Source organism: Kryptolebias marmoratus, linkage group LG16 (assembly GCF_001649575.2).
Source record: "Kryptolebias marmoratus isolate JLee-2015 linkage group LG16, ASM164957v2, whole genome shotgun sequence".
Lineage (NCBI taxonomy): Eukaryota > Metazoa > Chordata > Actinopteri > Cyprinodontiformes > Rivulidae > Kryptolebias > Kryptolebias marmoratus.
The window spans coordinates 4,347,031-4,360,527 of record NC_051445.1 but is presented as its reverse complement, the minus strand read 5'-3'; the positions used below and the strand labels follow the sequence as shown (position 1 = coordinate 4,360,527).

At 35.1% G+C, this 13,497-nt stretch overlaps 1 protein-coding gene across 1 annotated transcript in view; it reads right to left on the bottom strand.

Annotated features, from left to right (window-relative positions):
- Positions 1–6,287: 6,287 nt before the first annotated feature.
- si:ch211-113g11.6 (uncharacterized protein LOC559008 homolog) overlaps positions 6,288–13,497 on the bottom strand; it is a 37,484-nt gene continuing 30,274 nt past the window's right edge. Inside the window, exons 11-14 of the mRNA XM_017428557.3 lie at positions 11,012–11,127; positions 10,020–10,192; positions 9,518–9,573; positions 6,288–8,094 (exon numbers count right to left, since the gene is read on the bottom strand). Coding sequence (XP_017284046.1) covers positions 7,745–8,094; positions 9,518–9,573; positions 10,020–10,192; positions 11,012–11,127 — 695 coding nt within the window. The 3' untranslated portion in view covers positions 6,288–7,744. The remainder of the gene's footprint in view (positions 8,095–9,517; positions 9,574–10,019; positions 10,193–11,011; positions 11,128–13,497) is intronic.

Below are 13,497 nucleotides of genomic sequence, written 5' to 3'. Positions count from 1 at the left end.
ATACAAGGTGTTTCCACAGTCAGAACCACATAATCAGCACAACCGTAACACTGTTATCTTTAAATTTGAAAAAAGGCTACATTTTGTCATACATTTTGGCTGTCCTTGTGTTCGCAGAGTGAAGACTGCAGCAACCATAATTAACAACGTTTGTGTGTGAAAAGGGTGGGCAGCACAACTTGGCTAAAGACTTAGACAGGCAGTGGTTGAAGGACAATGATTATCCTAAGTGGTGTGGAATTATCAATATTTTTTTGTAGTCATTTTGGCAGAGTTGTAATTCTGCCTGTTTCTGTGTGCCAAAACCACAGTGTGTTTACTCCCAAACCACTCAGATTAAACAAAAGAAAAATGAACAGAAAATAACCAAATAACCAAACTTTATAGAAATCAAGACCTGTACTTTAACTGAGCAAACAAATAAAACAGTTGAACATTATAAAAGCTCATTTTATTTTACTGACACCGGGGTGGAGCGGCATCGTGTTCGTATCAGTTCTGCTCTGAAGATGAGTGGCAGCTTGTTTACCAATCAGCTCAAGACCCCTAATTAGGCATGTGTGTCTGAAAATTTACTCAAACAACAGATATTAGAAAACAGTTTCTGAAGCTGGACTGTTTAATATTTATCATTTATGAAAGGACCACTCTGACGATGAGCCATAGCTCTGCTCAGCCATGTTTTCCTGTCAGTAATGATGACTTCTTGACCTACTTTATTTAAAAAAATAAAATTCCCAAGAAGATGTATGGCATCTTTCCCACTCTGTTGTAAAACGATTGTAAAGCTGTATTCATTTGTTACTCATTAAGTTAAATGCTAGTACTGTACACACAGAAATGTTTTTACTATGCTGTTACAGCAAGTGTAAGGAATAAACCAAACTATTAAACTAATTCCTTGGAAAGCCTAACATTCCTCGAAGGAATGCATATTGTCCGCAGTCTTTCATAAACTAAAATGATCTTGTGTTGAGAAATGACAGCGTTGTGGCTGTTTTGGTTAAACCTTAAAAATAATATTGTGCATAATCATTTATATTATTACAAGATTTTATCATCAAAGTATGTGTTGTAAATGACTCAGCTACTACTACATCCAGTTTTAGCACAATATCTATAAAATTTATTGATTTATAGGCATTTTTGTGTTGAATAATTTGATTAGCTGTGGCAACCATTTTAAAAATGGATTGACTTTAAATGTTTATCAGTTGTACACAGGCATTCAGTGATTAATTTCTGAAAGTTTCCTTAAAATTTGTGTTGTGGTTTAGCATTACCACAAACAAATCCACAGTGGCTCTTACAGTGTAATTTATTGTGAAAGCACACTAACATCAAGCATTTTAGGAATATTGTATCTGACTGAGCGTATAGGCCACTCAAAATGTTTGAAGTGGTGCTAATCAAAGAGTGAAAGCTTTGGTCAGCTGCTGACAGGGGAAGTCAAAATCAGCAGGGTTTTTCCTCCGTCAAAGAAAAGTGGTTACACACCATTTCAGAAAAACTACTCAAATATTTTTGTAATATCCCAGTGAAGTAGTGGACTGACTCATCAAACCTTACTGCTGCTTGCGTGACTAACAACCCACAGGAAAAGCAGCAAATGTTGCCTGTCAGTACTTTCTGGGCTTTCTCCAATGGTTCTGAGCTTGTTTTCTATTTTTTCTTTTATTATTTTTCACTTTTGGCCGAGTCATGTTTTCTGTGCTGACTCATTTGATATTTTTTTTTCCATGTCATAGTTCCTGTTTCATGTTGTGACTCATTTGGCTCCAGACACGTTGCTGTGTTCTGACAAAGAAACAGTTTGGAAGGGCTCTGATTCAGCTCTGGTTCCTGCCACCTAATTACAGCTTTTCCAGAGTTTTAATGAGATGTCATGGTGTGGAGGTGTGTCATGCTGCCTGTTACACATCATACAAATCAGTTTCTTCTGACTGGACATTTATTTTGAAATACTTTCTTTGTGAAATGTACTGAAAACTGTCTTCTGATTTGATTTTGCTGACTAAATTCAAGAACCATTTTATATTTTGAAGAGATTTATACGTTATGATTGTCATTCTTTTTGATAATTTTTACATATCAGAGCAAAGTTATTCTTTTTTTTTCCTCTCTTTTTTACATAAAAAGCCTAAATGTGACCTAAATGAGAAATTTGCTCCATCAAAAATTTGTGTGGTTTATTTTTACTCTTTGGGTTTGGATTTTTTTTCCCCTTCAATTATTAAATATTTTATAGACATATTGTAAGTTTTTCAGAATTGTGCTCCATGCTTCTTGAAGAGATCATGTATTACTTGTGTCGGTGTACAGAATCAGAAAAATGGATCAATAAAGAATAAAACACATGAACTTAATGAATTTGGAATATTTAAGAACATGAGTGTTTATGATCTCAGATTTTATAGCTCTGTTTGTAGTAAAACATGTAATTTTACCCGCTGGACATTTGGAAGGTTGGTTATTTGATTCCTGGTCTCTGCAAGGAAGGTAAAACAGAACCTCTACGTGTAAAGAACAAATAAATATGTTAATATGTTGCACATATTCTGTTAAAATATTTGTATAAATGTCTGTGAATGTGGTTAATACTGCAAGATGTTCTGAGTTTTAATCAGCCAGAAAAAAAAATATTAATTGTATCTTAAATTGGCCTAAGGTGCGATCTAAAAACTAAAGCCTATGAAACATATGTAGCTTGTGTCTTACTTTTTTTAATTCAGCCATTAGGGAAGTAATTAGAAGGTGCTAATGATGCATTTTTAGATGTGTGAAAGAAATGTGTAAATTAATCTTCCTTGACAGACCTAATTAGGACTGTGCATTGTATCTGCTGAGATCTGTGATTTATCACACAAGTTAAATGAGACTCATTGATATTTTTTTAATATATGGTCAAATTGAACACTGATTACAATTTTTAATAAATAGCCTCCTAAGTATTGTTATAACATCTCTTATTTTTCTAAAAGATGACTGAAACATTACAAAAAAAATGTTACAGAAAGAAAATAGGCATGCATATGTAATTTAAACCAACAGTCCAGAAAGGGTTTAGAAATTATGGCTTTTTTTTTGGCCAAAGACTAGACTGAAGTCTTCTTATTATACTTAATATTAGCAAACAGATATAGCCTGTTTATGCTAACAAGCAACCTCATATAAATGACAATCAGTTTAGAATGTTGTGTGCAGATTTGCAAAAAACTTCCTTTATTGTTTTCATTAATTTGATTAACTTAATAAGTCTGCTGTATTTGAAGTGGTATTAGAAATGTGTTTTTTTAACCTTTGTATAAGCATTAATGAGGAAAATTCCAGATTCCAGTCATGCTTCTTAATAAGATTGTGAATTGATAAGAATTTATAGACAGCATAATAAAACGATAGGCAATTGTATTGATTGATAGGCTTTGTATCTATTAGGAAATGACTTTATTAGTTTTGTACTCATTGAAGTCCTCAGAACATAACACATTCATTAAGATACCTTTACATACTATAACATTCCTCTTGCTTTGAAATAAAAACAATTATTCATTTCATTATACTTGTATTTTATTAATTTCACTGCACATGTCCAGGGAAACACATGTCAATATGAATTTGTTACATGAATATCTATTGCACTATAGATATTTGTTGTTTAAAAATACATGTCATGAAATGGTTTGACTGGCATGGCACCAAGAGGGTTTAAATAAATCTCTTTTTTGTATATAATAGAGTTTTGCACATCGCTATTAAAATTTAATAATACCAAGACACAAAACCATGGTCGCACATCATGTACAGTACTTGACACTCATAAGCCCCACAGCAAACAAAGAAGCAATCTGCCTCACGTGACTTTGATTAATATACAACCAATAATGTGATCCACCAACATGGATTTCTGATGGGAAATCTATAGCTTGCTTTGAAGGAAATTAGCTTTTTGTTGAACTGGCTGACAATGACAGATGTGAGTGTGCGATAAATGGATTTGGATGAATCAGCTGAGTGACTGTTCACATCAAAAGAAGGACTTGGATGGACTACACATTTAAAGACAAAAAAGGAGTGGTGCTTGTGTAGTTATTAAAATGTCCTTTAATGTTGGACAAAAAATGGTTAAAATACTGAATGATGGACTGATTTCACCTGGCACTACCCTCAACATGTCTTTCTGTCTTATGATAACAGCATGTCTTATCTAATCACATCAACATTTGCTGCACTTTGCAAATATACTTTCAGCACAAAGAGGTTATCTGTAAAATTGCCTCAAACACATCTTTGTTGAATTAGTTTGCTGCCAAAAGCTTTGGGCAGAGTGAAAGAAAAGCAGCCACTTTTAAAGGTTTAGCAGCTTAGCTGGTTAGTCTGTATGAATTTCCCACAGAAAAAAACACACAAAAGGCATGTTAGATATACATGTTTGTGGTTTTGGCTGTAAGGAAGACAGATGTTACACAAGTGCTCAGGTTTTGTCAGACATAAAATGGTATTTGTGATTTATGAGCAGAAAAAGAGCAGAAAGCACCAGGTTAATGAGGTTTAAGAAAAAAAAAATCTTTTGTGGGTAGCGCAAGTCAGGAGTTCAAGCAAAGCGGGAGACAACGCTGTGTCGCAGTTTTCAGTGGAGAACATGCTCACTGTCCATATCCCCTAACAGCGTTAAATAAATTCTTTAATACAAAATGAGCCGCCTTCATTGTCTGATTAACTATTGATGACATTTCTACCACACTGGAGGGCTCATCTAAGCCAGTTTTATGTACCATTAGTGAATGATAATTTTCAAAGCGCTGGAGGACGTTACTACAATGCATTATGCATCACCAAACAACTCTGCTTCTTGAGTCAGCTGATCAGCATTGAAAAGGTTTTGCCCAGGTTTTGCTTTTTAAGGGCCTATAAATGCTTCTTTCCCATTGTTTCACTGTTCAGCTCTAATATGTCTGCTTAATCACTTTTGCTCAGGGACTTTAAAAAAAAAGATTAAAGGATTATGTTGAAGAGTGGTGTTCAATCCTAAACCCATTGATCACTGAGTTGTCAGGGTTGCTGTGCATTAATGATTGATAGCCACAATTTGAACTCTTTACAGTCTTTTATAAATCATTTACCTCTGTCAAATAGAGTCACACATCTAGGCCAAAACATCGAACTGGAATCTGTCAAACAGGTTTCACAGCATAAAGATAAAAGTATAAAAAAACTTTTTTTTTGTTGTTCACAGCAAAGCAGGCAACGATCAGACATCACACAGAAACCATGGCATAAAATAATGAATCCTCAAGACAATTTTTACATATGTAGGCAGCAATGGTAGAAATCAGCATTTGGAGCAAAAAAATAACCAAAACATCCAGCACATACTTCTTCAATCTAAGTTCGAGCCTTTAAAATCTAAGTACAAGCCTTTTTTCTCCTCCTGGTAAACTGTTAAATGCAACTTTACTAAGCGGTTTCATCTAAAACACCAGTTCCAAAAAAGTTGGGACATTCTGTAAAAAGTAAGTTTTGAATTTTATGGCAGCAGCACATCTCAAAAAGGTTGGGAGAGGGCTAACAAAAAGTTGTAACAGTAAGTGGTATGAATAGGAAATAGCTGTAGGAACATTTTGCAACAACAAGTTGCAAGAGGTCAGTACAAGGACAAAGAGAAGCTGTATCGAGCAGAAGTTTACTATGTCTAATAATAGTGGAATAATTTCAGAATAACGTTCCTCAATAGAAAATTGGAAAAACTTTAAACATCCTCATCATCTGCAGTTCAGTTCATATTATCATCAATTTTTTTTCAAGAATCTGGAGAAATCTTTGTGCACAAAGGACAAGGCTAAAAGTCAACATTGGATGTCCGTAATTTTCAAGCCCTCAGGGGCCACTGCAATAAAAGAAAGTCAGATTCTGTAATGGACATCACTGCACCACAAATCATTGTTTGTAAACATAGTTTGCTGTGCCACCCACAAATGCCATTAAATGCTGTTAAAGCTCCATCATGCAGGAAGAAGCCATATTTGAACATCATCGAGAAGTGCTGTTGTCTTCACTGGGCGAAGACTAATTTAAAATGGACTGAGGAAAAGTGGAAAACGTTTCTGTGGTCAGACAAATCCAAATATGAAATCCTTTTAGGAAACAACAGAAGCCATGTCCTCCATACTAAAAAGGAGAGGGACCACTCGGTCTGTTCAAAAGCATCCCTCTCTGATAGTATGGGGTTGCATGGGCAGCTAACAAAAAAAAAATAAAAAATATATATATATATATATATATATATATATATATATATATATATAAATTCTAGAGCAACTTTTGTTCACATCCACCAAAAATTCCAGCAAATTCTACATCGGCAAAGAAAAGGACAACATACCCTCCAAAACCTCCTCTTAGATGTTTTTGACTGCTGTTAAAAGAACAGCAGATGCTTCACAGTGGAAAACAAGGCCCTGAATTTAATGCTTTGCTGCCATCAAATTCAAAATTACCTTATTATTTCCAATGAATGATATGATTTATTAGTTTCAATCTATCATAGGTTTACTGTGTTACATTGTGAATAAATTATGGATTCATGACATTTGCAGAACATCACAGTTTGTTGTTATTTATATTTTACACAACATCCCAACCTTTCAGGTATCGGGGTCATAGCTTCTTCTGTCCCTGTGTTAGTCTAAGTTTGATTTTATCAAAATGGCTATAGCATAGCACCTTGTTCACAACTTTAGGCAAAAAATGGTTTTATTTGAAGCACAAACAGCTCTTCACTGTTGTTTCTTGAAAGAATACTGTAGATTTAAAGGATTACAGATTCTGAGGGTACGAAAGACACGTGAAAAGAAACAGCAATAGACAAAGCTGTGAACAAGGCGCAATAATGATGTCTGATACCATCTGCTGTAAAGATAAAAGAAACTGCCTTGTCTGAGAAGGAGGTGCTGAGACACAGTGATGTTCGAAGATGAGCTATTGCCCATCTGCCTACTTCCTGTCAAAAAGCTGACACTTCCTCCCAGCCACGTTGTTTAGACTCAATTGCATTAATTACTGCGCAAACCGAGCCTGCCGTATTCTTCCTCGTCTGCAAAATTGTGCTTAGGAGTCTATGTCCCAGAAGTTTTAAGGCTTTTAAAAATCTCAATACCAGACATTTTTCTAGGTGCTAATGAGCTATATTAATGACGTTTAACAGGGTGAATGAATACATGTGTTTTTAAAGGCTTACATATCCACAAATAAGCACAATCAAGTCAGTTTCAAAATATATAGAGAAATGTTTAAAAGAATTGGCCTGGTATTGGTGTTTCTTTTTTGCCCAACTCATCAGATATGTTTGTATTTTTTAGTCAGAGAGGAAAGGTTCGCAAAGCACCTAATTATGGTTGAATCAAATTTGAACTTGCAAGGCATGAGCATTTGTAGCGAGCACATTTTAGTCACCTTAGTTTAAATGCTAATGGATGTATTTTACAGTTCTGATTTTATTAAACAGCTGTAGATATGTTGTTTTATGCAAAAAAATATAGATTTTACCCCTTTACTCATTGGTGTTTTCTTAAATATTTTTTTCTTTTTTCTAAAAAGCTAAATAAAAAAAAAAAAGTTTAATTGTTAGTGCACAACCCAACCATGGATGTCAATGCAATGCGAACCTAACCTCCTCACAATGGCTCCTGGCCTATCCTGTCAGTGGGAGCCAATAAAAATGAGGAGTTAGCATTAGTGTTAGCTGTGGTTAATGGAGCCATAGAGTAGCCATAGCGAGCAGAACTGAAAGCCCCAAGGTGGAAGCAAGGGAGGCAGATAGAAGCCTGCCATCGTTTACCAGCCTGAAGGAAATAACCTCTACTTTGAATCCATCTTCAGTGGCCATGCAGCGGAAAACCCCTTCTTTCAGGGGTGTGTCCCCTACTGGTCCCAGGACACAGAAGTCTCCAGAGAAGAGGCAGGGGTAGTTCATGATGCAGTTGTCCTTCTCCCAGCGGTAGGTGGCGTGGAAGGAGTGCACAGGGCAAGGAAGGAACACTGTGGTGTTCCTACCTTTCACTACAACCTCTCTAGGAGAAGTTCGGCGCAGCTTCAGAGCTGCATGGAAAAAAAGAAACACATTGTAAATGGTTAGCCGAGCCAATACCAAGTGGATTTTTTATTTGTTGCTCTATACTCTAAATAATTATGTAGATTTCTATGAAACTAATATTACCAACCTAGCAGAAGAAGTAACTGCCAGAGGGACAAAGACATTCATGAATTTACAGTCCCGGAAGTCCCCGAATTCATTATAAGTGATGTTGGTTTATGGTTATTTGATCAATTGCAGAATTTGTCTGGGAATATGAATCACTGAAGCCCAATCTCAATTTGAATAAGATGGCTCAGAGGCTGGTTCTATATTATTACCTGTCTGGTACAGGACCCCTCTGTCAGGCAGTCAATATGAGCTGAATGATAATGTTTGCTCTGTGGCCCCCTGGTGGGTTAATCCAATCAAAAGCTTTGCAAAGGAAAATAAATAAATAAATTAAATCTTGGGTAATTAAATTTTAGTCCCATGCTTATTTAGAGCAAAAGTAGTCATGTAAAACCCACCTTTGAGAAAAATAAATGAACACTACAGTAAAATGTAAAAAAACAATATCATTGCAACAAGTGCAGCAAGATAAGAACACGTTGTACCCACATGATGCTGGAAATATAGAGAAAAAATATGTTGCCTGGCAAAGTGGTGACAATCTTTTTGCCCGTGTCTGCTTGTGTGCATGAGTGTGTGTGTTTGTATATCTGTAGCGTTAGCCAAATATTATCTGAACCTCTGGACAGAGTTTAGTGAAACAAAGTAATCTTTCAACATGCAGATAAAACTGCTTAACTTTTACAGTCAGGCTTATTCAAGATGGTTAGCACTGCTAAGTGATCTTAGTAAACACAAAAATGGCTAAAATTCAGTCAAATTTACAGACTGAGTTCATTTTGATGTGCTAGTAGCTGATAATTTACAAGGTTAGACCAAAATAGCTTCAAGTCCTCACCTTCTCAAGGGGTCACTTGAGCTACGGCAATGACATAAAAATAAAATAATATAAAATAAATAAAATGGGTCGATTAAAATAAACAGAATTTATAGTGCATTGCATATTTGTTGATATATTATTTATTTGCTCAAAAATGTATATTTAAGGACTTGGCTCCACTTCTTTTTTAAACTGTAATTAGTGAAAGAAGACCGTAAGCTCGTCAGTCAGCACATGTTGTACAAATGATAACCGAAAATAAATGCAGTGTTAAACACCAGATCACCTCAGCTGGTTGTCATGATTAGTAAGGTTAGAACTGGGTTTTGAGCTCTGAACTAGGACAAGAAATGAAACAAAAGTACATGTTCCCTATGGGGTTTCTGGGCTCTGCTCAATTATATGATAACCATCTCTTTTGCTGTAGTTGCACAGAAATGTTCCCATTTTGCATTAATTAAAATCCAGAGTGTGGGAGAGAGCAGATGAGGGCTCACCAGCAGCTTCCCCGCAAATGGAGGAGTTTGAATCATCAAGATTCTGAATAAGTGTCCTGTAAGTAGAAAAAAAAGAGCGAGAGAAAAATTAGAAGCATGAAATTATTTCACAAATGAGTAATGAGCTTTTATATGAAGCTTCTGTTAATACATAAAAGAAGAAGAGACAAATCATTTAACAATTACAGTGGAAAAGGAGAAAGAAGTCAAAGGCTTGTTCCAAATCATCATGGCTCTTTGTACACTAAAACTACACAAGATGTTTCAACTAAAAGGAATTCAAAGACCAAAATACATACAGGTAAAATACTATGAAATTTAATGATAATCAAAATTTTTTTTGGTGTTTAAAGTACATATTCTTTCAGCAGTGGGTCTATGAATATGTTTTCATTTGATGCTCTCAATAACTTGTTTTTAAAAATAAACGAAAAGCTTGTTCTTGTCTCTGATTATTCTTATACAAACAACCGACAGCTCTGTTGCAGTGACGTCGGCTTACCCAGACGTGACGTTGTATCCAGGCGGGATGGCGATGCACTTCCTCCTGGCCTTGTCCCAGCCACAGTATGGATCCCGGGAAAGGATGCACTCTCTGCACGTGTCGCCATAGCGATTGCAGTCAGCCAGCGGCAATCGCTGCACTTCCATGGCTGTACCAACATACAGGTGTCCCTAAAAAAAATCATATAGTAATAGTAATCTTCTTCTTTTTCTTTCGGTCATCAGGGAGTCATCCTCCTTCATCTAACTACTTTTATGTCCTCTTTAACTGCATTCATATATATTAGTAATAGTAATGCAGGACATAATTGAAATGTTGAACCCAGTTCCATCAAGAGTACTAGAACTGATCAAACAGTGTTGTATTATTGTTCAAATTAAAGCAAAATTATACCCATTTTATAAATACAGAAGACAAAGAACATTGTCAGAAATTACACTTTATCCACATAAAAAGAATGAATACAAGTCTACCATTTTCTGCATTCAGCTAGTGGCACTGTTGACATTTTTTTTTTTTTTTTTTTTTTTTTGCTATTTTATATAATTCCTCACTTGAGTTTGTGATGTTTGTCACATAAATACAGACCTGTTTATCAATCATCTTTGGGCATTTTAGTAAAAATATTTTCCTACTGGATTTTTTAAATCAAGTCATGTTGACTATGTGTCAGTATAATGCCTACAGTTTTTACCTGAGCAGTTTTTAGTTTTGCCTTTAGTTTTTACCTTTTTTTGTCTTTAGTTTGGTTTATGTTTATAACAAGATCAACAATATCCATTCCTGTTTTCTCGCTCTAAGTTATCAGTGTGTAATTTTTCAGAACAATAAATAAATCTTGCAGACAGAAGAAACACTTTGAGATCTTATTTCCTCTACAAGAATATAACAAATCTTCTAAAACTTATAACAAATTTGTGATTATTATAGGGTTTTCAAAACCTGAAATAATCTGAAATATTATGAAAAAAACATCTTATCACTCTTACCTTTTGTGAATCGATGGCCATGTTTAAAACAGGCCCTTCGTTGTGAAACAGAGAGTACTGAGAGATGATGAAGACCTCGTCTCTGGTGTGAAGAACTTTGAGAACTTTTCCTTGTTCTGTAGAAATAAAGAGTAAGAAGACATCAGAAACTAAGTGTAGGGGTGAATTAAATGTCTACATTTAAAAATCATTTGTTTAAATTTCACAGTGATGGAGTTGTAAATCAAGAAATTTAGGACATGCAAAAATTGAACTTTGTTGATCTAAATTCAAGGCTTCATGATGTAGCAGAGTGAAATAGAGCTAACCCGACTGCTAACACTGGGATGTGACAAACAAGCTAACTACAGTTCATTAGCCTAAAACAAGCTGACCATGCCATCTAGTTGTGGATCATTGCCACCATCAACTCATTTTGGTCTACTGGATTTGTAAATAGTTTTGTTTGTTTTTTTAGAATTTGCTGAATACATACATACACCAGAAATCAAGTTATACATTTTAGCTTTGTGCTTGAATTGTGTTTTAGTTTCTAGATAAGATTGACTTCTGCTATCACATTAGATGTTTTCACAGATGCACTCAGACCTGAACTTAGTAAGAGTTGATTCTTTGTTTTGGGTGTTAAAAACTAGTTCCTTTGTTAGTTTTATGAAAAAGATTTTTTAAAGACATGTTTTTTAGGAAATAAATCAAAACAAATCAGCAGATCAGATGTTTCCTGCAGCTCTGGTTAGTTGGCTGCAGCCAAAAATAATCCCCTTTTTGGTCTAATTTTAAAAAAACCTCTGCAGACTTTTAACATGCCAAAAAAGCGGTCTGTTATTTGGAGATAAATGAAAAATTAAAAATGTAATCAGTTCAGATCAGGCATGTCTCACTGGGGAGAAAACTCGAGGCAGACCCAGAATTTTCTGGAGGGATTATGTATCCTCTCTGGTCTGGGAATGCCTTGGGATCTCCCAGGAGGAGCTGGGATGTCTGGGTTTCTCTCCTGGACATTAAAGGATATTTCAAAATATTTAAAGAAGCATCTGGAAGAAAAATACGTTCATTTGTTGCAACAAGAAAAAGAGAACTAGCTGGCAAAAAGCTAATTTAATTCGGTTCTGTCTGGACTTCACTCTGATGCATAGCTCAAGAAAAGCAGTACCTTGAATAAAAGCTTATGTATTTTATTTCTGCTCTTTAGTAGAATGACTGCATTGATTCTGTTGGTCAATTATAAATACATATTTTTTTCCTTTCAATTGTGTGTGTTTTCCACATAAAGCATTGATTTTCAGTGTTGCACAAATGAGGATGTGACTCAGTCACAAACCTGGGTCAATGTTGAGCCTTTTTCAAACTATCAACTATGTCTCTAGGGTTTGTCTGTTTTGAGAATGACTTTTTTTAAACTTTCCAAGTAGATAGACACAAAATTATGCTAGAATTTCAGACAAGATGGTTCAGGCTGTTTCTCTGACTCTGTCATTGGTGCATTCAAGCTCAGTTTGAAAGATTATTTGTCATTATAGTTTATATTATGAGCCATTACTTTTTTTTTCCTTTCTTTGATTATTTCTTTTATTTGCTGAACAGATTGTGTCACTATCAGACAGCAACAGCTAAAGACTCTTTACAAAAACTCACTCTTCTCACATTTTTTGAATGCTTTTGTGATTGTGACAGACAGACAGACAAACAGACAGACTTCATTTTTCCAACCCTGAGAAATTCCCTTGAAAAGAATGCAATCAAAAACCAGTGCAACAAATTGATTATAGATAAGCTGGCCTGCATGATTGAAACTGTGAAAAATACATAAATAAATAAAGTCAAAATTTGCAAATATTATTTAAAATGTGCAAAAACAGAGGCAACATTTATTGCAGAGGTGACAGATTTGAATATATGATGGCCTGCACCAGGAAAGATTTCCACTACCAGTCTTTGGGAAAAGGTGCTCCTCCTTCTGTCTAGTGTGTGGAGGAAATTATTTTCTGGATTGTGTTTTATGAACAGCAGTTTGTACAGCATCCTTTTCTCCACAACCATTACCTTAAAGAAGTAGGGTTCATTCATCCTTGTCTTGTTTGGTGTTGGACCTTCAGTCCAGTCTGTTATTAATGGTACACCCAGGTACTTATAGTCCTCTCCCTCTACCACCTCCTCAAGTCAAATATAAAGTATTTATTTATTTTTTATTATTATCCCTAACCTGTACTATTTGTGCTCCTCGGGAATGGTGTTTTTTATTGCCTCCAGCAACCCTTTCATGTTCAAATGATAAGTTGTCAGACTGAAAGGCTTTTTTTAGAACTATGTTTTAGTTTAGTTTTTTTTTTTTTTGGTTGTTTTTTTTGCTGTTGTTGTTTTTGACACACACACACACACACACACAAAATAAAATTTTCTTGAGTGGTAGTGTGATTACAGGGATACCTTTTATCTTAAATTTCCAACTTCTGAATGCTCCCTCTGCAGCACTTCTTTCATTTATA